We start from the raw sequence: 26,914 nt of genomic DNA on the forward strand, positions 1-26,914 counted from the left end.
TCTCCTGCTTATAGCATTTTCAATGTAGTCCGCTATAATGCTGTGTCATGCTTTCATTTCCTAAGTAAGGGGCGTAACACTGCTCGCCTGATACACAGGAGACAAGGTTTACCAATTCTTAGTAGAAAGAGGAGCTGTCAGTCATTCAGTGAAACCGTGACTCAGCAGCTGCTTATTCTGCAAAAGTACTCTGCATGCAGGAGATAAACAGGAGGGGCGATGTCTCTACAAGCAACAAAATTCTCTGGTACGTATACAAACAAAAACGTCCTTCCCACCATACTGAATTTATGTAATAATTACTCATTTCCAATCTTCTCATTGCATATAAGGGAGACTGTATAAACTGGTTTATTTAACCATCCATAATTTTTGCCAGGAATTGATCCATGCAGTTTTCTCTCAGTAAATTAAAGATGTCTATTTTGCTCACTGAAAAATCATACATACTCAGGTAGAAGAGCGACTTTTCTTCCCACAAGCAAAAAGTTTACAAATGTTGCTCATAATTATTTAAAACTAAAAACCATCTTTCCAAAATAAAAAATGGCTACACGTTTTCCACATACGGACACCTGCCAACGTAGAACACACAGACCTACAGCAAACACCCAGTCTAAAAAGCCAGGGGGAAAGTCCTTCCCCTGAGTGTGCAGATGCACATACACCACTCTGAACACAGAACAACGGCAAAAATATGTAAAGATGAAATCTGCTTTTGGGCACTTCATAAGAGACTCTAGGTCTAAATTTTATTCTCTAAATGAGAAGACACCTGTAACAGCTTGAACGATCTTTATTTTCTCTAGTACAGGAATTCAAGGGAAGTGAAGACATGAAACAGTTTCTATCAGATTGACCAGGACTCCTCAGCTTCAAGATGACCATGTGAAGTATAATAAAGGTAGACAAACCCCAATTCTTACTGTGCAAAACTTGGGGATCTCAAATGAACTGATTGGGAAGAAGTCTGGGGAAAAAAATTAACAAATGGAGGAAGTTTTTGTAAATGCCTATTGTAAGCTTTGCCACCACTTACAATAAATATCAAATTAAACATGGGTTCAAAAGTGATTCCACAATTTCATGCAAGTAAGTACCAGAAACTGTTAAACACAAACATGTGGATACAACCTTTGGCTCAGTAAATGCTAAACATCAGAGTGCTAGAATGTATAACTGTATGGTCCTGTGCTCCTTCCTGCCTTTTGTCATAGAGGAATCCTCTACCAGCCACTGTGAGAGGAAAAGCATCAGATTTTAGGGACCTTTTGTCACACTGGATTCTTGTGCTTTATGTACTGGAGATGAAAAGCAGAATTTTAAGTTCAGTAGATAATGGTTGTTGTCCACAAAATAGGATCCAGCCCTCAAGTCATACAGTCCTCAAAATATTTATATCAGCAATTTTCCAAAAAAAGGATAACGCATACAAATTTGCACACATACTTTTACAGAATGGAGATCCAGCTATAATACAATTTATTGCTATGTGTTCTCACTGTATTTTTTGGCAAGAAATACTAAGTGAGGAGCTGATCTTGCTGGTTCACTGAGGCTTAGTTTTCCCTCAAAATATAGTGCTTGTTGATCTCCTGCCCTTTTTTGCGCCACCAGTGTATCCACACTTACTCTAACCAGTAAAGCACAGCAACATCTTGGTAACTACACAATTATTCCAGTTTTGTTGCCTTCTGAATACAGCTTCTGCATAGAGCCTTGCCTAGAGAACTCCATCTAATTTCTTAAAGATACACTATTTTCAAGGAAGCCACAAAAATGCAAGTGACTTTTCCAACATGTGAAGCATTATTTAGTTGACAAACAATGTCCTCAAAGATCTGCTGACATAAGAAGTGATGCTGATGTACAGACTGCTGTAATTATGGCAATAACATCTCTGGAAATCCAAATGTATATCTGAAATTGAACACACTGCCACCAGCAAATGGCAGAAGAATAAAAACAGTAGTTTTTATTCCCGTAAGAATTCAAACAAAAATATGTGGGATGGCTTATAGAAAATGTGTTTCAATTAATTAACAAATACCATTTCCAAAGCTTTTCTAGATTTGTAATAGAGTACATATATGTATATGTAAACATTTAAAAGCTTATGTTAATTTCACACAGGGAAAAAAACCCAAAAAACAATGTTTGCTGAGCGGAAAAGATGAATCAAGATTAATGGAGACATGCTATTTTTAAAACCTGTAGAAATGTTACAGAGTTAAAAATACGAAGTAAAATTTATTTTTATAGCAGCTGGCAATGTCCATTTAAGGCTGACAATTTCTTGCAGATGACTAGTACTATGTATCTCATGCAGCACCCACCGTTTTGAGTGTATTGCAGTACAACAGCATAATCAGATGGCTTTAAAACTCTCAGATGGCTCAGAATCTCCCTATTTTTGGCTTAAATCCAAGTTATAATTACAGTAAATGTACTATTTTTTAAAAGAATGCTGCTGCTCATGTTCTTAACATAGTGATTTTGCTGTTTTCATATTGCAAAACTGAAACTAGACGAGAATAAACACAGAGGGGAAAAATTAAGGCTTAAACTGAGTTTAATATGTAACTCCATTCACCATCATGAAGCCCAAGAGGCAGGATATGCAAACCTGCATTCCTTACACACTCGTAATACCTCTTGGCTTCAGTGGAAGTTTTGTTTGAGAAAGCATGTAATCAGAACCTATAATTTCATTAATTGCTTGCCACAGGCAGTCCATGTGAGGTAAGAATAAAGAACCAAACTGGTTGGAAGGGCGGTGGAAACCTTAGCCCCGCCTGCATCTTTGTGGACCACTGAGTCCACACAGCAACACCATGAATCCTCGTTTTTCCCACTCGCCCACACTTGAGCTCTTCCTCGTGACAGACTGCGTCTGTCATGTAGAGGAGATTACAGTGCAGATGCCTCGTTGGGGACACAATAGCACTCCCAGGTCTCTGTCACTACCTTGCATTACCATCCTTCCCCAGGCTCCTGGCAGTACTAAGGATTTCACTCGATGCAGATCCTTGCTCTGTTGGGATTTTCATATTATGTACTGGGCACAGGAAAATGAATGTCATGTAGCTATTAGTACTGACTGTTTTGAATAACATATTACATATTTCATTAGATATCCTTTGAGCAATTCAGGAAGTATCATCTAAAAACCATGCGGATGGACTTGAATTTTACAGTATTACTGTACACATAACTTTTCAATGCATACCATAAACATAAATGACTCTACTGGGCATGTGCTACAGACAGTTTTACAGTATTCCACAAGGTTTGTTTATATAAGTAGGAAGAAATAGCATGAAACAAGAACGTCCCATAGTATAAAAACCTTTTATTTGCTAAAACACAAATAAAGAAAAAACACAGGTACTTGCCACCTACTTCTTCTTTTTCTAAACATAAAAACAACTAATCCAATTTAAAAAGAGACCATTCACAGGCTAAGAACTGGTAGGCCATGTTACAGTGAGGGGTGAATCTACAGTGCAGTCTCGGCTGCAAACTGACATTTAGAAGTGCAGAGCACATAGCTCTTCAGCTACAAAACCCCTGTTACTTTCCTGCACAATAAATTGAAAGCTCTAGTTCCTCTCTTCCTGTATAACTGAACACAACTCAATTTTTACAATACCTCACTAACACCTGACTTACAGTTCCTTTTACAACATCCTTACAATAACGTATCTTGGGTTTGTTTGTCCGGTTTTGCTTTGTTTTGAAAGTGTAAAGCATCACCCCCTTAAATTATGATAAGGTATTTCAGCAAGGGAAGCCTAAGAACAAGACGCATCACTCACAGCTCTATATTAAACAAAATACAGAAACCTGAGTTTGGTATTAAAAAAAAAAAAACAAACAAAAAACCAAAAAACCAACAATGTAGCAGTCTTTAGTCTCCAGAATTGTGCTGGATTATCTTATGAATACCTAAAGTAGAAACAGAAATTTCACCTTAAAAAAAAACCAACAAAAAAACCCAAAACACACACCATAAATTATTGTTAACTATCCTAAAGGCTCAAACTTTGTAAGGAAGCCTGCAATGAGTAGATACACACAAAAGAACAAAATAAAAGGCAAACAAATGGAAGGTATAAAGATGAGTGTGACTGACAGATAAGCAGGATGAAAAGAAAGGGAAGGAAAAAAGAAGGTAAGAACACTTTAAAAAAAGGGAGAAAGAAAAGCAAGACAATGAAAACAAATGAATCGTTGAAACTATGGTGGGAGGAACTGATGAATGTTAACTTTTATTGTTCTGATTACAAAATACATTTCAAAATTGGCTTGAAACACATTGTATGTATTTTTTGCCAAGGACATTCTTGGCAATTACAAAGTCAGGAAAATTATAATTCAATCAGTGAGGCATTACTTAAAACCACTTGAAAAAGCAGACCATTTGAACCATCAAACAGGCTGCATGGGTAAAGATTTCAGACAGTATTCTGGAGCAGTGCAGATTGCACTCCTGTGTTGCACATTGAACTTTCCAATAATGAGGCCACTGGAATAATAGCAATTTTTATTCCTGAATATATTTTACCAATTTTTCTTCTCATAAATGAGCAACAAAGCCTCATCATTTTTCCATACAAAATGAAGGCAGTTCTAATATAAAAAGAATTCAAGCACTTGTACAGTAAAACTTTTATTTTGCTATAAAACCTGGTTTTAACTCTTTATGAAACTGTACTGTTCATAGCAGCCCGGTCACACCTATGAGGATGGCTTCTGTATTTACCAGATGCGTGCGGGGTACTTCACCATGCACCAGATCTGTGCGGTGGCCTTTGAAAAGGATGCTACAGTCCTAAAATCCTTAGGGCTACGGCATCGTGTTTGTTGCTATGCTAGCAAAACCCACAATAAACAGGTCACCTTGACCTCTCTCACGTAAACTGTAATTTCACAGAAGTGCTAACACCTGAAGAATGGGATTGAGTGAAAAATGTGCCAGGCATTCACCGTTCCCATTCGGAAAGGCGTGTGACTCGCCTCCCCCGCAGTAACGCGCGTTTACGTATCACTGTGGTCGCACTTGGAAGCGGAACTGTGCAGTCCCGCGGCTGAACCCATCCCCATCACATCGCCGTAGCCTTTGCGAACTGCCCGTTGGCAGTTCTCGGGAGGCCGGTAACGCCGGCTGCGGCACTCACGGTGCGGCTGTAAAGCACCGCACGGTGATGCGGGCCCCGAGCGGCGGCAGCCGGCCCCCAGACGCCGCAAACCGGCGGGCGGTTGGGGCGGGAGCCGGTTCAGCCCCAAACGCCCTGAGCTGGGCTCCGCGGTGACTTCAAACCCCGCTAAGGGATCGCCGGTGCCCGACCACCGACCACACACGCACCCCCCGCAGGACACGGCGCCGGTGGCTCGGGACCGGCAGCGCCCGCCGGCCCCTCACAGCCCCGGCCAAGGCCAGGCGCGGCGCGGGAGAACCCGGCGGCGTCACCGGCCTGACCTGGCGCCAGCCCGGGGCACACACGCCGCGGCACCGACCCCCACGGAAGCAGGTGCGACCCCGGCCGCCGCCGCCCCTCCCTGCCCCGGGCTGCGCGGGAAGGCGCCGCAGCGCGCCCCGCCCCGCCCCGCGCGCCGCCTCACACCACGCCGGGCCGGGCTGCGGGGGGGCGGGGGGCGTGGCGTCACGCGCCGGATGGGGGCGGGGGGAGAACTGCAGTGATGGAAAATTTTCGGCTCCGCATCTCTTGCGCGTGCCTTCGCCGAGGCCCGCCCCCCCCCCCCCCCCCCCCATCCCAGCGGCGGAGGCGATCCAGAAAGTTCTGCGGTGGTAACGGTCGGGCTGCCGGCGCCTCGCGCCGCCCGGTGGCTTCCCGCCCGCCCCGGTGGCCGGCGCCCCACGGCAAGGCGGGGGGGGTGCGGGCCAGGCCTCGGGCAAGCCTCGTACCCGGCAGGGCCCCGGCGCCGCGTGTGCTTCAGTGGGGCCAGAGGCGCGGCTGGTGGCGGGGGCTTCGCTGCCCCTCGAGGGTGCGAGCCGCCCGTGTGCCTGTGGCCGGCCTGACCCCGGGCAGGCAGCGCGGCTGCGCTGCCGGCTGCCCTCGCACCCTCCACCGCTCGTCGATGCCGCGGGGAAGGGAGAGAGGGAGGGAGGTGACACAGAGGGGCCAAACGACTCGGCGGCCGGGCGTCCTCTGCACTCGAGGGCAGCAGCACCAGAGCGGCTTGGGAGTGTCCAGCTGCCGCGGGGACAGGGAGCAGGGAGGCTCCTCCAGCACCCTTGCCTCACGAAGCAGTGGCTTTGTGGCCCCTCGCCTCGCCCGCTCCAGGGCTGCCGCCTCGCTGCCTGTGTGAGGGGCTGCGGTAGAGCCCCCAGCCCCCTTCGAGGGGGATCGAGCAGCGAAGCCCTCAAAAGTTCGCGGCGTGATCACCTGAGGAAAAGGAAGCGAGATCTTATCTCCCCCCGCCCTTCCCTAAAGTGGGTTTTATCCTGCATGGCATCACTAGGAGGAGGCGGTCATTCCGGATCGCTTCCCGCACGCGGCGCTTGGGGCCTGTGGGCTGCCGCCGCGGCCCGCGCTCGCACGTGCACCACCGCTTAGCTCGCGTATTAAAAATAGCAAGTGACTGCAGCGGGCAGCGACGGGTCGGGGGCACCTCGTCCCCTGCCGCGCACCAAGACACTGGGAAACGCCAGCGCCGGAGCGCGGCGGCGCGCCAAAGGCGGGCGCAGGGTGGAACCGGGGGGGGGGGGGCGGCGGCCCCGCTGGGCCCGTACCCGGCGCTGCAGTCCCGCTGCAGATGCTGCGCCGGGCAGGTGGAAGCACCTCTCAGACAGGGCGCTCTTGACTAGCGCCGCAGCGTCCCGTCTCCGCTGCGAAACGCAGCTGCCCCCGGCGTAAACACGGGAGAGATGCTCGCCGCAACGACCGCTGTCATGCGCCGGCGGCCCCGCTCCCGACCCCCCGCCGGGCACACGCCGGTGACCGGTTCCACACCTCACTCGGGCGCGCCCCAACCCGCCGCCGCCCCCGCCGCCCGGCCCGGGCGGAGGGTCAGTCGGGCAGGGAGGAAGGCGGGGGGCGGCGCGGCGGCGGGCGGGCGCCGCGCCCCTCCGCGATGACGCGCCCGCATTCCTGCCTGAAGAGCGGCGGCGCCCCGAGGGGGCCGTCAGACCGGGAGCGACGCTGCTGCTGCGCGCCGCACGCCTCCGCCAGAGCGCCACGGACACGATATTTTCTTTCCCTTTCATACCGCTGGCTTCTTCAAGTGATTTTTTCCTACCTTTATTTATTTAGCGTTTTGTTTTCGCTGAGGTTTTATAGTTAAGGGGATTTTTTTTTTCCCTGCAAGAAGCAGCAGCAGCGGGGAGCAGAGCATCTCCTTATTCCGAGGCTCCGGGAGGAAACCTCGCGTTCAGGCTCCTGCGGAGAAGGTACGGCGCGGCGCCGGGTGCCGGCTGTTGGGCGGCCGCCAGCAGGAACGGGGCGACTTTCGGTGGCAGCGCGGCTCGTCCTTGGCTCTTTGTCTGCCGGCAGCCCCCGGCCCGCCGCCCAGCACTCTGCCGGGCTCCGCCGGGACGCGCGGCGGCGGCGGGCGCGCGTAGGGAAGGTGGAAAAACCCCAGGCGACTGCGGTGCGGCGCGGCGCCGTGACTGACCTGCGCTTTTCCATTGAAAGCGCCGGGATGCCCGGTGCCGCCGGCGGGGAGGGGGGGGAGGTAGGACACAGCGACGGCCGCGGGACGGGAGGCTCCAGCGGCCGATGTGACAATCGTCCGTGGGTGTTGCATCAGGCTGCGCCCCGCTATCGGGGAGGGGGAGGGGGGGTAGTGCGGCGTGGCGGTGCCGCTGCCTCGGCCCGGTGCCCGGCGCCGCCGCAGGTACCGGCGCGGGGCGCACCTTTGTCTGCGCGCGCCCCCCGCCCCGCGCGCCCCCCGCCCCGCGCGCCTGGTACTTTTCCACTCGGCGGCGGGCGGGGGCCGCCGAGCCGCGGGCGCGCGGTGGCCACGTGACGGGCCGCGGCGCCCGCTGCGGCACTGACGTCGCCTCCCACCTCCGCAGGCGCGGCGAGCCCCGCCGCCAAGGACAAAAGAGCGGCCGCCGAGCCCCGACCCCCGGCACCGCCGCCGCCATGAGCAGCGCCGAGATGGGCAAGTTCAACATCTCCCCCGACGAGGACAGCAGCAGCTACAGCTCCAACAGCAACGACTTCAGCTACCCCTACCCCACCAAGCCGGCCGCCATGAAGAGGTGAGGGGGGGGGGGGGCTCCGCCGCCGCGGGACGGGCGGCACCCCGCCGCGGGCACCGGCGGCCGCGGCCCCGGTAGAAAGCGCCGCCCCGGGCCTGGCGGCGCGCTGCGGAGAGGCGCTGTGCCGGCGGGGTGCCGGGCGGGGTGGCTCTCCTGGCACCGTTACGCCGGTGGTCTCGCTCCCCCCGGCGCTGGGTGGGAATGCTGAACGCGAAGCCCGTACGCAAGTCGCCCGTGATAGCCGCTAACGATGCAATGTTTTTTACAGCCACTATGCGGATATCGATCCAGAAAATCAAAATTTCTTGCTTGACTCCAACCTTGGAAAGAAGAAATATGAAACTCAGTATGTAAGTATATAGCAATGACATTTCAAAACAAAACAAAAGCTTCCTTTATGTTGGTTTTTTTTAATTCTGAAATAACTTTCCATTAATTTTTACCTATCTCCCTTTTCTCAGCATCCAGGTACTACTTCCTTTGGAATGTCAGTATTTAATCTGAGCAATGCTATTGTGGGTAGTGGCATCCTTGGTCTTTCGTATGCCATGGCTAACACTGGAATTGCTCTTTTTGTGTAAGTATCTTTTGGTTCTTAAAAAAAAATATCTTTCTGCTGTGTAATTAATAATGGAAAAATACTTGATGTAAGAATATGACCTTTACAAAATACCCAGTCATTGCCATAGGTGCAGAACTGCATTGTAGGATTTATGGCTTGTTTTAAATTAAGAGATCGTGATACATTCAGAAGTATGTGCAAAAACAAACAGATTCACTGCAAGCTCTGTAACCCACGAAATACTTTACGGTGAATTTTCCTTTCCTTAGCTGTAGTTTCTCCACAAAAACTGATAGACTTCCCTTGAAAATTCCGTTATCCAGGTGGAAAAGAGAGGTTGCTACTTGACAGACTGAAGTCCGTGGTAGCTTTTTCCTTCAGAGTTCACTTACTGAAATTAATGACAACAGAAACTTTTCAATTGGTGGAAGTCATAATTGCACAAAAAGTACAGGATCAGGCTGTAGAGAGAAGAAAACAGTAGGTAGAAGGGCATTATCTTATTTGCCTCTTGTAAGTCTGGCCATGACTACTCTTAAAATTTCTGTGGCCCAGTCCTAACAATCAGGGACATGGTTTCCTTTTCTTCAGCTGACATAGTTGTGTTTCTAGAGGTACAATGTGCTTACACCAATAAAGGAATCCTTTTTACTGCTGTGCTTTTACTCAATTCAGGGAACTGGTTTCAGCTACACCTGTAAAAATTTCTGTCTCTCTGCAAGGGAGGGTTGTGGAATAACCAGCATGTCTTTGTTGGTGTTGGCAAAAGCTTTCAGGTAGAAGACCGGACTAGTAACATAATGGGAAATGGCACGAGGAAACAATTATGTACAGTGCTTCTAAATGTCTTGGGAAAGTGCATTTTTCATACATAGGAGGCAGCTCAGCTCACACAACATGTAGTATCACTGACTGAGAGCAAATGGGAATCTGTGGATATGTTTCAAGGAACTTGTTATTTTTATCCTGGAAATAGATAAATGTGCTGAATGTTCAAGAACAAGTGGAGAATAACATTTAGTTTGAAATTTGCGTTACTATGTTGCCAGGTTTCCAGAAAGTTGCAGGCCAGATTTACTTCCAGATATTTCGCAGTATATCAGAGTGGCATTCAAGTTTCCTGGGGAAACTACCAGTGTGTGAAGTTTTGACCTAAAGGATTTTATTTTAAATATATGGTGATATGTTGATTTTTTACTAAGACTTTTACTTACTTAGATGATGCTAAACTGAATGAAAAACTTAGCAGCATGAATTCAGAAGATGTAGATACTTTTGTCTCTCCTACATGTCTCCTGTATGTCCTCTAAAGATGTTTTGCAGCACATAAAAAAACAGCATAATGCACATTAGAACATGTCTGAGGAGGGGGGGGGGGGGGGGGAGAATTTAAGGTTAGATATTTGAACAAATTTGCATATAATGGGGGTCCTTCTGGAGACAAAAAAAAAAAAAGGTCCCAGACTGTCAATTTAATGACTGGATGCTGAGGTCGTTTAGTTACCTTTCATTTCCAGATACTGCACTCAGATCTATTTGCGTTAGTAGTGATTCAAAGATAAACTCCTTAGTGGAGTTTGTATACTTCCCAGGTGGGAAAACAGTCAATCACTGATGTTACTGAGGATTTGTGATGACACTGAGGGCGTTATAGACATCCTTTAATAACAAGGTTACAGATTCAGATCCAGATACAGTTGATTAAGGCAGTAAATTCTTTGAAGACTCTGTGGAGTCACTTGTGTCAGTGCTGTGACTTGTCACTCGTGTCAGCACTAAATGAATGAATGATACCGTCTGGAAGCCAGAAACCGATTGAGCTTCAAGATGAGTTTGCTGACTGATCTTGCCAACACTGTGGGCAGCCCTCCGAGGTTAGAACTGAGGGGTGCAGGACCTATGCTGTTTTAATGAAATGTAACCCTTGCACATCTCACTATGCTGCTTCTAGTTGATGGCTGAACTAAATCCTGGTTAATCTCTACCTGTCAAAAATAAAGAGGTTTATTTGTGTGCATGTGTTGGTGCTAATTGACACAGTAACATGTTTCCTGGATTCCTTGGAGAGATCTGTGAAGCTTTTCTCAGATGTTCTTGTTTCCAGTTCTTTGTGCTGTGTTTACAAATTTCACCAAAGTTAAAAATGACAGAAAAGGAAATGTAAAGAGTACTGTGGGAGCTCTAAGTGGATCTTGCTGTTTTTGAGCAGATGTGCTGATTCTTAGCTTTCCTATAAAGCAGAATGCTTGTATTGGTATAAGAAAGGCCAGGGTTTTTTTGAATATCTTGTAATTTTCCACTGTGTTCTTCAGCAGTTGAGAAGTCCCCCCTAGTGTGCCACTCCGGGAAGTGCATTTGTTGTGGGAGAGATTTGTTGTTGAGAGATCCGAATTTTAGATGTTGCAAATGGAAATAATACATATTGCATGTAAAAGCTGTGGGGAAGATGAACAAGCCACTAGCGATTCCCATGTAAGCACACATGAAGAGTTAACGTTTGAGCAAAGAATTATTTTATTTTTTTTAACAACAATAAATACGTATTTTCATTTGAACGTGCAACTCTCGATACATCTGAATTTTCAGTCAGTTCTTTAAGGCTTTTGCAGTTTCATCCCTACATAAAAAAAGATGTCACACACATTTAAGCTGAAAAGCTTATTTGTTTAAGACCAAGAGATAATCTTCACTTTAGCTACAGTTAGTCACAACTTCATGTTTGGTACATGCATGACACCCTGTTGAAGACAGGAGAAATACAGTTTCTTACCAGGATACAAAACCATTCCCATCGATACTTTGTAAGTTATTTGTATCAGATGTAGCCAGTTATAATGGCCTGAGACTTGTCAGTGCTTATGACACTTTACACTGAAGTGTTGTTGAATCCTATACTAGAATTTCTATGCCTGCCTCTGAAATGCATTTTAGTATAAAATCCTTTCTAAACTAGGCATTAATAGGGTTTTCAGAATGCTTTTAGCTGCCCATAGCATCTGTGGTTTTTCCTAGATAATATTTTAGTATGATTAATTTTTATGTTTTATCTGCATTTACTTAATAAGGTTATAGTAAGTCATTTATGGCTACTAAAACTTTGCATGTTTTCCCCTCCCCAGGATACTCCTGCTGTTTGTCTCAATATTTTCTTTGTATTCAGTGCATCTCCTTCTGAAGACTGCCAATGAAGGAGGTAGAGCAAATTACTATTTTACAAACATACGGTATTTATTTATTTGGTATTTTTGTGAAACACACCCTCCCAACTGATTATTTTTGTTTTCTTTTAGGATCTTTATTGTATGAACAGTTGGGAATGAAGGCATTTGGTATGGCTGGAAAACTTGCTGCTTCCGGATCAATTACAATGCAGAACATTGGAGGTGAGGACAAGATCTTAAAATGCCTGCACTGTCAGTAGTTCCCTACTTATTCTTGGAGACTTTTTTTCACACAACATGTGTTCATTAACTGCTTGTGTTCAAGTGAAGTTATGAAACATGTTATGTGATTCTTGCATCTTGTGGCATATTCTATATTTGTAATGATCTATGATGTTATTCACCTACAGCTATGTCAAGCTACCTCTTCATAGTGAAATATGAGTTACCATTGGTCATCAAGACATTTATGAACATCGAAGAGACCACAGGGTAGGTGTTAGAACTCCTCATCAGAGAAACTATTAGGAGAAACAAATACGGAGACTGTACATATTTTTATATGAAGACCACGTTCGTTACACCATAGGGTAGCTTCTTACTCAGACAGAGATACAGTAAGTTTGCCCTTCCCCTGAGTGCTCCACTTCATTTAGATCCAGCCTGTCCTGGGAAAAGGGTAGAAAAACACAGGTATCGCATCATATTACAGAAAGCTGTTCTCTAAAGAACATAAGGTAAGTGTTAATGTATGTACCAGTGAGTACATACTTTCAATAAGGAAAGGTAAATGTGGTTATGGTTGGTGGTTTTTTTTCTTCCTTTTTTTTCCCCCTTACTGCATTCCAACTGGTTTGGACTGATTATTTTGGTTTTCTAGTGTTAATATTGTGGAAGGTGATTAAATATAAGACTAAGGTGTGGTTATGTAATGAATGTCTTCAGGAACGGTTCTCAAAAAAGCATGAGGACTAAACATTGAGCTAAAACAGAGTATATAGGCCCAAGACTAAAGTGGTGGATGTGTTGCCATTTAGCCCTGGAGACTCCTTGACTCCGTAGTGGCTGTCCTGCTTGGCTTTAAAAGTGGGTGCCTCATGTAGGGTTCATTTTAGCTAGGCATACCATCTGAAAGTTAGATTTTGAGCTCACCGTTACTCTGGTCTATGTATAATCAGTGGAGAAGGGCAATTCTCTGTAGTGGTCAGTTCAGTGCACCTGGCTTAGACACCTGTTTTGGGCATCTCCAAAGAACAATTTATTATAACACTCTATATGGAGAGGTTGTGTAAAAACAGCTATCTAAAACAAGATGCCTGACTTCAGATGGATAGAGTTAAGTGCTATAAATCTCACTCTTCAGAGTTGTACTTCTGTGCCTTGTCCTGAAGTGTCCCAGTCTTGAGAGGGCTGAGCAGCTCAAGACTCCAACTTACACCTAAGCCTGAGTTCAGAAGGTAGGCATTTTTCTGCCTCTGTTCCCCAAGGGGTTCAAGCCATTTGGTGGTGTTCATACAGCTTACTGATAGATGTTGTCATGACAACAGTGCTAGCCATCTTTCTTTTCTTTTTTTTTTTTTTTGTTTGTTTTTTGGGGGTTTTGTGGGGTTTTTTTAATGTAATCAAAGAACGCACCCGCTCCATTTACTTAGTAGTGTAATATTTACAAATTCTTTGCTGGGAAGGTTCATTTCCCTCCTTTGGCTGAATTGAAGTCCTTATTTCACACTTCTTAAGAAAGTCCCTGGAGTAGGCAGTATTTACGAGGGGTCTTGGAGGCAAGTATTTTTAACTGTCCCATCTTCAGAGAAGAATTCAAAATCAGTTGCAGTTAAAGAGGGAAAGTTAAAGGCTGTGAACCTCACTGGATACAGCTGCTGCTATGCAAATCTGGCAGACAAAATTAAATTGAGATTTGTATTTTAAGTGTTTTCTCGTTGCCTAGTACTAGGTAGCTGTACAATGATTTAAAGTAGATCTTTTCTCAGTGCTCTGGCAATTGTGGACCCCATTTAACTGACTGTCTTCATGCATTGCTTAGGGGAGTCTGGGTGGCTACCATTGGCATGGATTCCACTCTGGCAGCCTGATGCCTAAAATGTAAGCACTTACCTGTTTAAATGTCCCAAAATAATGCTTACTGTAGAAGATACTCTGGAATTGAGACCATATTACAAATACTAGTTCCATTGTTTAAATTAATTTAGCGACTTTTAAAATACTCAGCTGTATTTAAAAGCTGTGCAATCCCATTCTTTTCTCTTCAGCACAGAAAAACTTCTAAGTCCTTGCTCTGAAAGTCCTGATGGCCTCCATGTGGGGCATGTGCAATAACAGTGCACATTCTTGTGACTGTATTAAATGCAAGGAATCTCTGTGCTGTGATTTCTTTTGAAATTTACTACAAGACTACTACCTTAAAAAAAAAAAAGACAACAAAAAGTACATGATATTAATGTCCTACACATCCAAACTTTCTCAAATGCAGTTTTTGCATTTAGTTACGCCAGATAAAACTGGGGAAAGGGATGACCAAATTGTTTTTGCATTTACTACATAAAGCCAGAGCAAGTCTGTTAAAGTGATTCCATATTTCCAGTACCATATGCAGGCTTATAATTCACTTGAGTTTGAATGCACAAATTTCCAGTTAGATCATTATTTTGTCTTTGTTTACCTAAATAATATACAGTCAGTTGAAGTATTAATATTTGGGAATAAATGCTTAGTGTTACTTTAATTGCTTAGAGCATATAGGATGAACCTGTAGGACACAGGAAGAAAGCAGTTACTCTGCCATGATTAAATATTTAAGATCAGTTTTTCTGTTAGTTCAGTGAAATTACATTATATTCACACAGATCTAACTTTTGTTTTTCTGTGTTTCAAAGGGAGATGTTAGTCTTCTAACACTCCAGAATGTTTTTCAAAAAATAGCTGCTGCTTCTTATGGAATAAATGGCAAAAATTATCTGAAGGAAAGAAACTTCTGAGGTTCTTACCATAGTTTCCCTGCTGAAAGGGACTAAACGTGCCTCCAGGAGACTCCCAGTGCTTGGTGGAGTTTTCTCAGCCAGTGGGCCTGAGCTACTGCCTTAACTCCAGCCCTCACCTGTTTTTCTTAAACTCCTGCAGGGCACCCAACAGAATTTTCTTCCCATTAAAAGTGGATCACCACCCTGATGGGTCCCTGCAATATCCTAATACATCTGGAAAGTTGGGAACCAGCATTTAAATAAATTACTATTTTTGCCATGATTGATCCCAGTTGACTTTTTTTCTAACCAGTCATTTACTTTCCTGTCTTCTGACTTCCAGATGCATATTAATTTTAGAAAAGGACACTAAAGGAAAGGCACAATGCAGATTTGGGGTGAGATAAGAAGGAGATAAGAAGGTATTGTAAGGCTTTAGGTCCATAGAGTAAGTTGAATGCTAATCCTTGTGACATCAGGTATTACTTTTTTTAAGAAGCCATGTGTTGTAGAAGATGAGTGAAGACTCAACTGCAAATGTCATAATTTCAAATACTCTGGTTACTTACAAATACTACATTTTTTCTACAGAGTATGGTATCTAAATGGAGACTATTTAGTGCTGCTGGTGTCTGTCATCCTCATTCTCCCCTTGTCCTTACTGAAAAATTTAGGTAAGCAATAGAGAACGATTAAAATAAAAATGCATTGTAAATACTGAGGGGGAATGGGTTGATACAGTGTTTGAGTCTTGGAAGTACTACGGGAGCTAACAGCTGTCTCCAAGCATGTCTCTTGGGCCGAATCCATGTTTAGATAATTGCTGTCCATCTACGTAAGAAAAAAAAATCAAGACAAGTATCGTAAGTTACAGATGTGTTTGTGGAAAATGAAGGGACAATAGCTAGGGTAGCTTTAGACAAGACTGAGCAGTAACTTTCTGTTTGTGTTCTTATAACAAAGTTTGACCTGTTTTGGTCAGCAGTGAAGTAGTATAAAATTGTTATTAGCTAATAGTGTTATTAACTATCCTATAACAGTCTGAAAAGAATAGGGATAGCCCTGGCCAGTTAAACTGTCTTTGCAACATAAGTGGAAGTCACCTTTTGCATTTTAGATCCCAAGCAGTAGTAAAGCATCTCATACAAGATGCTTTATCTGAAATGGCTTAATTCACTGATAAATGTGAATGATTCAGCTAGCACACTATTTTTTCAGAGGATCCGGTAGCAGAACCTTACTAACTGAGAGGTTTAATGTGAATTACTTTCTCAAGTTACTACGTATTACAAGAAAAGTGAGTTAATAAAAACCTAAGGGAAAAGGCTAAATTATCTCATAGTGCGTTCTATTAGAGTTAATCCTATAATCTTTCTTAGTATATAATAAAACATTCACATAGTTCTTGGTGGGGAGGGTTGTGATATTTATTTGTTTTTTTAAGTTATAAAGTTTAATATTACAGACTCGCTGTATGTGTAGACCCTAATATGTCTGAGAACTTTCAGATCTGGTGTAAGATTAGCAGAAAGTCAATGAATAATTAACTCGTTCTATGTAACACTAAGAAAATGGCAATCCATTGATCACTGACAGAATATATTTTGTCATAATGCTATGACTTGAATGGTGTTTCTGTTCATTGTACCTTAGATTTTTTTTTTTATCTTTCTCGATCACAGGATATTTGGGCTATACCAGTGGCTTTTCCTTACTTTGCATGGTCTTCTTTCTGATTGTTGTAAGTATAATCTTGTATATTTTCAGTGCTTCTAAAACTGCATTTCAAAGTGAAATTAAACGCAGTTTCTGAAAAGTTTCACATAGTGCTTTAGTCAAGGTAACCATAAATACATGGCTTTATTTCTAGGTAATTTGGAAGATGTTTCAGATTCCTTGTCCTGCAGACAGTGACATCATGAACATAACAATAAATATGACACTGGCACCTTTGGTAGATGAAAACATAACAAGTGATGATGTGTGCAAGCCAAAATACTTCATCTTCAATTCACAGGTAACTGACTAAAAATCAGACTCTCTTGAAAAGAAGTAACTTAGCCGATGAATTAGGTCATTTTTCCTTCTAGTAATTGCCCAGTTGTAAACTTGGGATGTGCTAAGACTTCCTGTTCCAGTAGAGTTAGGCACTGTTTACCTCCTGTAGACTGGATGTTTCCACACTACAAATAGATAGAAATTAGAGGAGCTTGAGGTGCCTGCCTGAGTTGAGTGGCAACAGACACAGCTATTATTCTTCAGCACATCACTTCTCAAGCTTTGCCAAGTTAAGTTAGTAACACATTTTGAAAAAACTGATTGCAGAACAAGATGAAGTAAATAGTAAAAGCTTGCAAATGGGAAATTTATGCCAGGGTTTGGAACAGACTTTAAGTTCCCAGCCATAAAGTTTGGACTTCCATGAATGCTCCCAATTACTTGTGTAATTGTTCATGTGTGGTGAACCTCTGCACATGGGGAAGAAGTACATCCAACGACCAATACCCGGCAGCTAAGATCAGGCAGCAATGGCTTAAGCCTATGAGGTGCAGAACATAATTCTGAATGCAAATACAGTCAGCTTAGCACGGACTTCAATGAGATTTGAGAGTATTTGCATTTAAGAAAATATGAACTTGTTTTAATTTTTGCCAGTTTCTGTTGTGAGGAATAGCTAGTCTTTAGCAAAAACAAAACTGATGCCTAAGTCAAAACTGAAAAATCTACTGATGAATATTTTAAGACTAAATTCCTAATGTCTGTTGAGATACTTAAGAAAGATACATTTGTTTTTCAGACTGTCTATGCTGTTCCAATCCTAACGTTTTCTTTTGTCTGCCATCCTGCAATTCTTCCAATCTATGAAGAACTGAAAAGGTAAATGTTAGATATGTGTCTGTAATTTCACTAAACGAAAGTAGTATTATAAAACAAAATGTTCTTGTTGCTAATGTTTCTTTTTCTCTTTTTTGTAGCCGAAGCCGTAAAAGGATGATGAACGTGTCCTATGTATCTTTTTTTGCCATGTTCCTCATGTACTTATTGGCTGCTCTCTTTGGATACCTGACATTTTATGGTGAATATTGCCTTCTCTGCTTTCTTTTAGATGAATTATGCTCTGCAGAACCGCAGTATTATTTTTAGATTCGAACAAGCAAGCATTTTCTCTGCGTTCTAAATATATGCTCTTTGTTGGTTTTGGGGTTTTTTAATACTTTTGTAAGTGCATACCCAAAAGGAGATAAGTAGTAGAATTAGGCCCAAGGCACAGGATTCAAACTGGATTAAAACAGATTCAGTGTCTCCAAGTTATCCTGTGTAAAATGGAGGCACGCTTACAGGAGCTGTTGAGGCTTTCAATTCATGTTGCTGTGACTGCAAAATTCACATAGTATTCAGAGCAGAAGTGGTTGTCTAAGAAATGTCAGCTATATCTATTTAAAATACTGTTTTCTTTATAGGAAAAGTTGAACCAGAACTGCTTCATACCTACTCTGCTTATCTGGGTGCTGATGTTCTTCTTCTTATTGTGCGTCTCGCTGTACTTATGGCTGTAACCCTTACTGTACCTGTAGTTATTTTCCCAGTAAGTGATTTATTTTTTTTGGTCTTAAAACCATTTTTTATTTTCATCACCTGTCCTGCTGCAGTCATTTACTGATTTGGCAACTCCCATTTATTAACAGAATTTCTCTCTTAACTGAAAAAGGAAATTTAATCTAATAAGCTTGAGGACATATATCTATACTGTTAATTCAAATAAATTAAATAAACAGGCAACATTTACAAAGCAGTAGATATAAATACATTGGGTTATGTTGTTTTCCCAATATGGTTTAATTGGGGCGATGGAATAGATTGCCTGTTTATAAAAGTATTTGCCCTACTGTATTATCAACTTTAAAAAGGTTTTTTTGAAAGTACATTGTGAATATAAATTCTGGTTATTTAGTTATATATTGTTGAGCAGCATCCTTAGACGTTACAAAAATCCCTGGGGTTTATTTTTGTTCAAGACAGATGTTTTTCCTTGGTTTTTTTCTCTATTACTGGCTGTGCTTTGGAAATCTAAATCATTGAAAAGAGAAACAGACTAAACAGACTAGAAACACAGAGCTGTCTCAAGTGCAGGAAGTAAATATTAAAAAAAAAAAAAAAAAAAATTACTTTCATGTCTTTCAAGTTTTTAATAAAATCTGAAGTGTTCAGGAAAATTACATTAACATACTTTTTTTTTTTTTTTTTTTCTTTTTTCCCCTCTTCTAAAGATCCGCAGTTCCATTACCCAGCTGTTGTGGGCAGGGAAGGAGTTTAGATGGTGGCGTCACTGTGCCATTACAGTTGCTCTTTTGGTGTTTACCAACGTGCTTGTTATCTTTGTCCCTACTATTCGAGACATCTTTGGATTCATTGGTAAGCATTTTCACATCAGTCCAAGTAGTCTTTGAAATCTCAGAAAGTGCAGTTTGGATTTAATTAAGTTATGTTTACTTATTTATGAATATTTATTTCTATGCTTTTTCAATACAGGTGCATCTGCAGCAGCCATGCTGATCTTTATACTTCCTTCTGCCTTCTATATCAAGTTAGTGAAGAAGGAACCAATGAAGTCAGTGCAAAAGATTGGGGTATGTATAGACAAATATGTCACAGTCATACTTGCTTACTAATTCAGAGCAAGAACTTTAGCTTTTTTCTTAACAATGTAAGAATTTTGAAGTCCTGGTGAAGGGCAGCAGTGCATCAGCATTTAATCTTCTCTTAGTTAACACCTCGGAGTCACACAGGTACTCAAAACTGAGGAGACAGCCATCGTAAGGCTCAGTTCACTCCAGTGACTTTTCTCACCCCCCAACCCCCAATCTTAACAATAGTTGGGTCACTGTTGCTGATAAGAACCGGATTTCAACAGTTTATCCTTAAGAGCTATAGTAATAGTCTTGTTCTCCTTCAGATTTTCTTTCAAGACTTATTTACATAATTCACCCCAGAAAAGCTGATCTTCAGTATTCATTTGGGTGATCCTGACTGATCTTGGTGCTCTCACTGACCTTAGACATACTGACTCAGAATCAAATTTTAGACATACTGAGTCAAAATAAAGTCAGCGTAGTGACGCAGCCCGACTGGTATCAGCAGCTGCATTAACTTCCCTCAGCTGAGGGTGAGGTCTGCTACACTTAAATGTACTTTTTTATTTGAAAAAGGACCTCAAGTATGAGAAGGGTACCTAGCTTGTTACTGTTTTCCATGATCTCGTCTCTTTCTTCGTCCTCCATGAGCAATGGCATTTGTGCCATATATGGGTATGACTTTATAGCAGAATCTGAAATCCTTCTTTTATGTTTTCTATTTTCAGGCTGCGTTCTTCTTCCTAAGTGGTATACTTGTGATGACTGGGTGTATGACACTGATTGTTCTAGACTGGACCCAGAATGTTGCATCTGATGGCCATTAACTGTCCTGGTTTAATCTCTAATACTCCACTTCAAATGCCAGTGTTCACTCAGATACCTACTGAGAATGAAAATGAGCTATTCAGCTTCCTCTAAAATGCAGATTCTTTGTTGATGGTTCTTCTGATGGTTGAATACCTGAACTCTGTCTTTAAGAAACTATTCGCATGGTGGAAGTGGATATAAACATCAAACCACATGAGTGTCTGGCTGAAGGAAGTGACAACTTTATTCCATTCCAGAGAATGGACAGAACTCTCTGTAGACTTTTATCAAGCCATGTTTGGCTTTCGTCATTGTTACTTGGATATTTTGTTATTTTACTTGAATGTGCCTAATGGAACCATTTGATGTGAGAAATAACTCTTTAATTTACAGCAAAGTGTTTAAATAACCAATGAGAGAGAGAGAAAAACACTTATTTTTTGTACCAAAAATTCTTATGGACCTCAAAAGCACTATTTTGACTTTAAGAAACATTTTTCTAAAAAGAATGAAAGAATAACATAGGAGAGCTCATACAAATATTTAATCAGTGTCCTAAATTAAATCTAGGTTGCCTTTCTGTAGAGGCATAATTAGAAGAAATTTTATTTTAAAAAATACTTCTAATGACCAAAACAGAAAATTAACCAATTCAAGTAAAAATTCTCTAATGACAAATGCTTCCCATGAAATTCACTTAGTTTGAAGTAAGTTTGAAGATTCAGAATATCATTTGTCAGCTTAATTAGCTACAGTTACCTTAGTTCCAAAAAATGGTGTGGAAACCCAAATTTCCGAGCTTTAAAAACCTCACCTTTTAGAACAATTATGTTTTGACAAAAATATAGTTAATCTAGAAATCATAAAGACGGCATTGACATTTCCCTTCTTGAGGTACTCAGTAGTGCAATTGAGTAAAACAGGGTTTGGGGGTTTTTGCTTTATTTTTGGGGTTTTTTTCCTGTTGTAGATATAAATTCAGTGGCACTGGAGCATATGATGCCATTAATATAAAACTCCCTCCTGGAGTTCTCTTTATTAACAAGGTCCATTACCAGTTGTAGCAATGTTTGTTGGGTTTTTTTTCTGTCCAATCTTATCTTGAAACACTCTGTAGGAAAACAGAAGGGTCCTAATGTAGTTTACTAGTTGTATAATATTCAAAAACTGTACAGTATTTCTCAAATTACTCATCCATTATTGGATTTTGAATTACTTGACTATTCTGTTTCTGAGTCAGATCCACAAAGTAACTGCACCAGTATTTCATGCTTGGTACAAACTCTCTTCGCATACCTAACTGGGATTCCTCTTCCAATTTATACTGTATAGTAGTATTGAAGATAACCTCATAGGCTGGATAGTCATCTCATACTTGTTTGCTTCAGAAATAGGTAAGTTTCTTATGAGCCCTAGCTAGCTAGCTGATGAAGCAGGTGCTGTATGGTTGTGATTAGCTGTTTTGTTTCTAGTGCATGTTTACCCTTTCATTCTTATCCCAGGTTGAAGAGAAGTAACATTTGTATAACAGCGTACTTGGCTTATAAGGGGTTCTCAAACACATTATCGGGTACAAAAGCCTAGATAGAGATTATTAATGAAATAATCATGGCAATGTGGTCAACTGTCTTCATCTGACATGATGCTTTAAAAATCTGATATACAAAGTTCCACTCGGACATTATGTCAGAGGGAACAAGTAAGGGCCTGTAATCCCTTGATTAAACAGCGCCTGAGACTTTTTTGCTCTTGTAGAATTAATCAGGAACAAATCCAAATGATAGTCACAGTTTGGCAGGTCGTGTCAGTCTCTGCCCAGCCATTTAAAAATCTTTGAAAAGAGTTGCAGGTATTTTGTATTGATACTTCTGCATGACTGTAAGTACTGGTCACTAAATCCATAGTGTAAAACTGTAATGAGAAGTTATATTCCTCTTGTGTTGTTTGTATTATTTTAGTGGTACTCAACTGGCAATTAACAGTCCTGGAGTCAGCACTGACTAACGCTCCTTAGGTACTTCTCTGCCTCAGGTACTGTGCATTGGCCATCCATGGCTAACTGCCCCATGTTACCTGATCTCCACAGAAGCGCTGGGTGCGTGCCTCCTCAGTCCTTTGGCAGCTTGTCTCTTCCTCTCCTCAGATGGAGAGAGGTGGAAGAGGATTAAAATGTTGTCTACCTTTGAGCAATTTGTAGCACATAAGGGATGAAGTACTTCCTCAGCCAGCATTTAGAAAGAAGGAAACAAAGAGAAACAGCCTCCTTTCTGTCAGTGACCACAGAAGAGGAAGGAGGTGTAAATGAGAAGTTACTACACAATCCTTCTCAGCAGCCAGAGAAGAGGGAGATGTCACTTAATTCTCTGAATGTAGCAATTTCCAGATTTTACGTGTTACATGATTTGATGACTGGGTCTCCACCTGCAACAGTTGAGTTCCACTTGGCTGGGTTGATTTCCAACATGTGAATTATTTAATTATGGGTTTTTTTACAAACCTGTCTGCTTAAAGTTACCTACATTACAAACCACCTAAAAGAGCAGCTTCAGTATTAAACCACTGTCTTGTCACCTCAGTTAGACATTACTGTCTTCCATGATATTTCAGTCATATATGTAGTATGTTATTTATAAAACATTAATCCATTAAAACTAAACCTATTTTTCAATATTTATGATAGTCTATGTACATAAATTGTATGTGTGTATATACTGTAATTATGATGTATATAATGTAGGTTTCGAATCTGGGATTTATGTATATATTCCTCTCTCATTACTGATTGTTGCATCATTTCAAGGAGTTGTTCATGTTGTACATCTGTATAACAACAGGAAAGATTCTTTTACAACAAAATGTAATGCTTACAAAAATGGAAGAAATGTGTTATACCTAAGGTGTGTAAGAAAACACTAAGACTGTATTTATTACAAATGTATATGTTGCAATAAACACAGGAGTCACTTGGGTCCATAAAAAGCATTGTTTCAGGTTCACGCATACTTTTCCTCTAAAATTTACCATGGATGTTACGATTTCCTGAATGCAGCACTTAACAACTTTGATGATCTAATGGATTTGTTAGGCCACCAAATTCAGGCATCCTACGGTACATCCGTGTACATATGTAAATATCCACTGTATTGTTGGAGGCCAACAGTCTAGCTATAGTTGTTGGCAGAGAGTGCAACACAGTTTCAATGAAACATTGTATGTTTGTTTTAACTGAAATAAATAAACAGATAATCCTAAGCAATGTTGTGGTGCTTTTTTTTTTTGGGGGGGGGGGGGGCAGGGGGGGAGCATTTGAAGGATTTTCAGTGTAGCTTTAATTTTGTATATGTTTTACTTATGAGCGTTTCTCAGGAAGGGGCGGGGCAGGGAATAGCATACAACCAAGTCCACAATTTATGGTACTACAAGAGTAAACAGAACAAGTGGACATTAAAGGAAACAAGATACTGCATTACACAGGAAACCTGTATTATGTCATTTGTTGCAGCACAGGTGTCTGCAGACAAGACTCAATGCGTTAGGTCTTGTAGAAGTATAACAAATCAGTGAGTCTTGCCAAAATTCCATGCCATTTTCCTGCAACTGAATCTCCAGAAGAAAACTGCTTCTGCAAAAAAATTCAAAACTGGTGCATCTGTTTCACTTGTATTTTAGCAGTTCGATACAAACCAAGTGCGGCCTATCAGTTCTTTGTTCTGCAGAAACCTCTATGAATTCATACGAATCTTTGTCTTTCCCAAATATTAAGAACTGAGTGAGAGAGACATGGAAAGTGTAACTTGGTGTGTTAAGTAAGCAACAAAGCACTGTATAAAAGGAATATTAAAGAGGCATAGTTAAGTACCCTGAAATTAGGAAATGCCTCAATTAAGGTTGCTTTAATTACATGATTGCATAGTATTTTTCACTGGAACCCCTACTGAGTAGCTATTCATTATTTTTTTATCATGTTTTCTATGTGTTCACTATGTTTTTGTATTTGTTCAAAGTCCAAAGCCCATCCTGATGAGGGATGAATGTCCTCATTTCTCTAGTTCTCATTTTAATGTCATCTTTGTGAAATACAAATGATTACTCGTTTTCACAGCATTGCAGGTCTGTGAGAAGGCGTTAAGCAGTCAACACCTCTGGGGACCTGAAGTGTGGGGAGGCAGCACTGTGAAGCAGCCATGCGTTTGAATCCACAATTTAATGACCTGCACTTGCTTAGTTTGTACTTCAGCATTTGCTTACTTCCTCTGAAGCGTAACTGCAAAGAGATTTTGAGTTATCATGAACAAGAATCCTAAGCTTCAAGTTAGCCACTCGGTAATCATGTCTGGAAATGCTCAGTGTCATAACTTGCCTACCATCATACAGGAATTTCATAGCAGTAGAGAAGCCCTTTCCCCAGAATGCCACTTGACAGGTTCAACAATTAAGCCCACATCTCTGCAATCAGGCATTTCCATCAACACAATATGTGAAGTAGTCTTTTCTATGCACTTCAGATTCCCCTTAAGAGCTGGCTCACCCTGTGTGATGAATGAGACTGTACAATACTTAAAAAAAAAAAAAAAAAACCACAAAAACACAACAAACTTAAATAATTACATTGTGCAACAGTGCCTAATGATTTGAACTTCTTTACCCACCACAAAGCTTTTGCTCCAGAAGAGGGATAAGCTGTCGCTTAGGGTTTATTCACAATGCTGAGATTTGGGAATCTCTGTATGCCTCTGCAGGTGAGATATGCCTTCTTTACTTTCTTCTGGTTCCCTTAAAGTTTACCTCTTTCTTCCCCCCTTGCCTTGCCAAGTCTGTTCTGTCCCAAGGTCATGCCTAGGCAGCTCACTCCCATGCCCAAAAGGTCCCCCATAGTTTAGCTCATATACCTGTTTGTAGGGCAGCACAGCTCCCATTCAGTCTGTGTGCCCAGGTTTCCTTTCAGGAGAAACAGAGGAGAGAATGGCCAGTGTATACCCAGGTTTAAGCACCAGAAGGAGCTGAGATGCCATGAGGGAGCCCCCAACCCTGTCCTTCCAGGAATGTGGGCATGCCATCCCACCTCCAGTGCAGATGTACCCGGTGCCTGGTTCCTCAGCCTTTCTGGTTTCAGTCTCTTGAGCATGACAGTCTAAACCCTACCTGCTTTCATATGCATTTCCTTCTGTCTTCTTGCACAGCTGATTTCAGCTGTCACAAGGTAACTCCTTCTCAGCTCTGTCACTCTTGCTCTGAACCCAATCCCAGTTTGCCAGCTCCCCATTAACACCACCTCTCCCAGCTCCTCCTGTGAGCCACCTTCCCTCATCTCACTACCTTCCTGACTACATGCCTGCCCAAGTCCAGCTCCCACCCTTCCACATTCACTTTACCCAGGCACAGGTAGGAATATCTGCCTTTGATTTTCCCAGCCTTTGCCCAGCTAGTCTCCTCATGGCCCCACTCTAACTACAAACCTTATGTTCTTGCTCTCTGGCCATCCTTCCAGTCCCAGCTCTCCAGCAGTCCCCATGGACTCCTTCGGCAACCCGGAGAAGCCCACTTCCACACTCAGTTCAGGCACCTCTTGCCCCTCCAGCCTTTGGCCGAGTGCAAAGCCCAGCAGTAGAGAAAGGGAGGGGCAACTTTTCCCAGGAAAAATGATTTATTATTTCACTATGGGAAAACATCCTCTTTCCCCCAATTTTATTCTCAAATGGGTCAGATCATTTAGGCTGATTGTTTTTCCACACAGATGCACAAAAACACTACCCTGCCACAGTTACTCGTAATGGAAAATGTCAGGAGAAACATCAGAAGTAGGTAATGTTTGAAAGAACAGAAACGTATTCCAGTAAGAGCAGAGTCAGGTAATCCCAGTAACAGCTGGATCATCAACCACATTTGAAGAGGTTATTTAAATTAGAAATAAGTGCTAGCTTTTATTTTCATTATTACTTTTAGATATATTAAAAAGAGGTGGGGGGGAAGTTTTTTCCAATTTTCAGAACATAAATTGATAGGTAATATATGTTGAATAGGTACTAACAGTAACATAGAAATTCAGTATGAGTCTTGGAAAGGAAGGGTAGCTTATATTACTAGCTTTTTGGTGATCTTTAAGAATCTTGTTCACATCACCTCCAAACAGCTCGGATTGCAGGAAAATTAAATGGAGCCAAGTGAGGTACTGTGGGTATTCTCACTCAGGAGTTATTGAGCCAACATGGTAAATCACATGTCTACTTTTTTTTTTAAATAAATACCAGTTCATGAATAGCCAATATTGTTCCTTCCTGCCCACTTCAGCAGTATAATTGAACATGTCGGTAGAGCATATCTCGGGGCTGGAGCCCAGGTCACTACACAGGAGGAACAGCCAAGTCTCATGACAGGCGGTGTGGGCTGGGAGCTACCCCCTGGGCACCTCACCCTGCCCGCAGCAGTGCCACCTGGAGGTCCAGCCTGAACCCCCACCGAGGATTTGGGTGATGAGTAAAACTGGCAGGTGCTTCCACTGTGGGCAGGACATGGGGAGCGTGCCCCAGTGCCATGGCTGCGGGAAA

General features: G+C 42.5%; 1 protein-coding gene across 3 annotated transcripts; it reads left to right on the top strand.

The window, feature by feature from the left end:
* The first annotated feature begins 7,123 nt into the window (after positions 1–7,123).
* SLC38A2 (solute carrier family 38 member 2) lies at positions 7,124–23,621 on the top strand. 3 transcript variants are annotated; one of them, XM_056342146.1, is made up of 16 exons: positions 7,124–7,414; positions 8,042–8,230; positions 8,499–8,580; positions 8,692–8,807; positions 11,912–11,985; positions 12,083–12,175; positions 12,364–12,445; positions 15,520–15,602; positions 16,611–16,669; positions 16,799–16,945; positions 17,726–17,805; positions 17,904–18,004; positions 18,390–18,514; positions 19,197–19,341; positions 19,459–19,556; positions 20,288–23,621. In XM_056342146.1, exons 2-16 carry the CDS (start codon positions 8,112–8,114, stop codon positions 20,384–20,386), a joined length of 1,503 nt encoding a protein of 500 aa, XP_056198121.1. In that variant the 5' UTR covers positions 7,124–7,414; positions 8,042–8,111; the 3' UTR covers positions 20,387–23,621. The 3 variants fall into 3 exon arrangements, with proteins under 3 accessions (XP_056198121.1, XP_056198122.1, XP_056198123.1); XM_056342147.1 differs by lacking the exons at positions 7,124–7,414; positions 8,042–8,230; positions 8,499–8,580 and adding an exon at positions 11,105–11,264; XM_056342148.1 differs by lacking the exons at positions 7,124–7,414; positions 8,042–8,230; positions 8,499–8,580 and adding an exon at positions 11,108–11,264.
* The last annotated feature ends 3,293 nt before the right edge of the window (positions 23,622–26,914 follow it).

Source organism: Falco biarmicus, chromosome 5 (genome assembly GCF_023638135.1).
Source record: "Falco biarmicus isolate bFalBia1 chromosome 5, bFalBia1.pri, whole genome shotgun sequence".
Classification (NCBI taxonomy): Eukaryota; Metazoa; Chordata; class Aves; order Falconiformes; family Falconidae; genus Falco; species Falco biarmicus.

Bases quoted from the DNA above. Each gene is read 5' to 3' on its own strand.
- SLC38A2 (XM_056342146.1), top strand. From the start codon at position 8,112: ATGAGCAGCGCCGAGATGGGCAAGTTCAACATCTCCCCCGACGAGGAC. The intron at 12,176-12,363 runs GTGAGGACAAGA...ATTCACCTACAG, and splicing joins TACAATGCAGAACATTGGAG to CTATGTCAAGCTACCTCTTC. The intron at 16,670-16,798 runs GTAAGTATAATC...CTTTATTTCTAG, and splicing joins TGGTCTTCTTTCTGATTGTT to GTAATTTGGAAGATGTTTCA.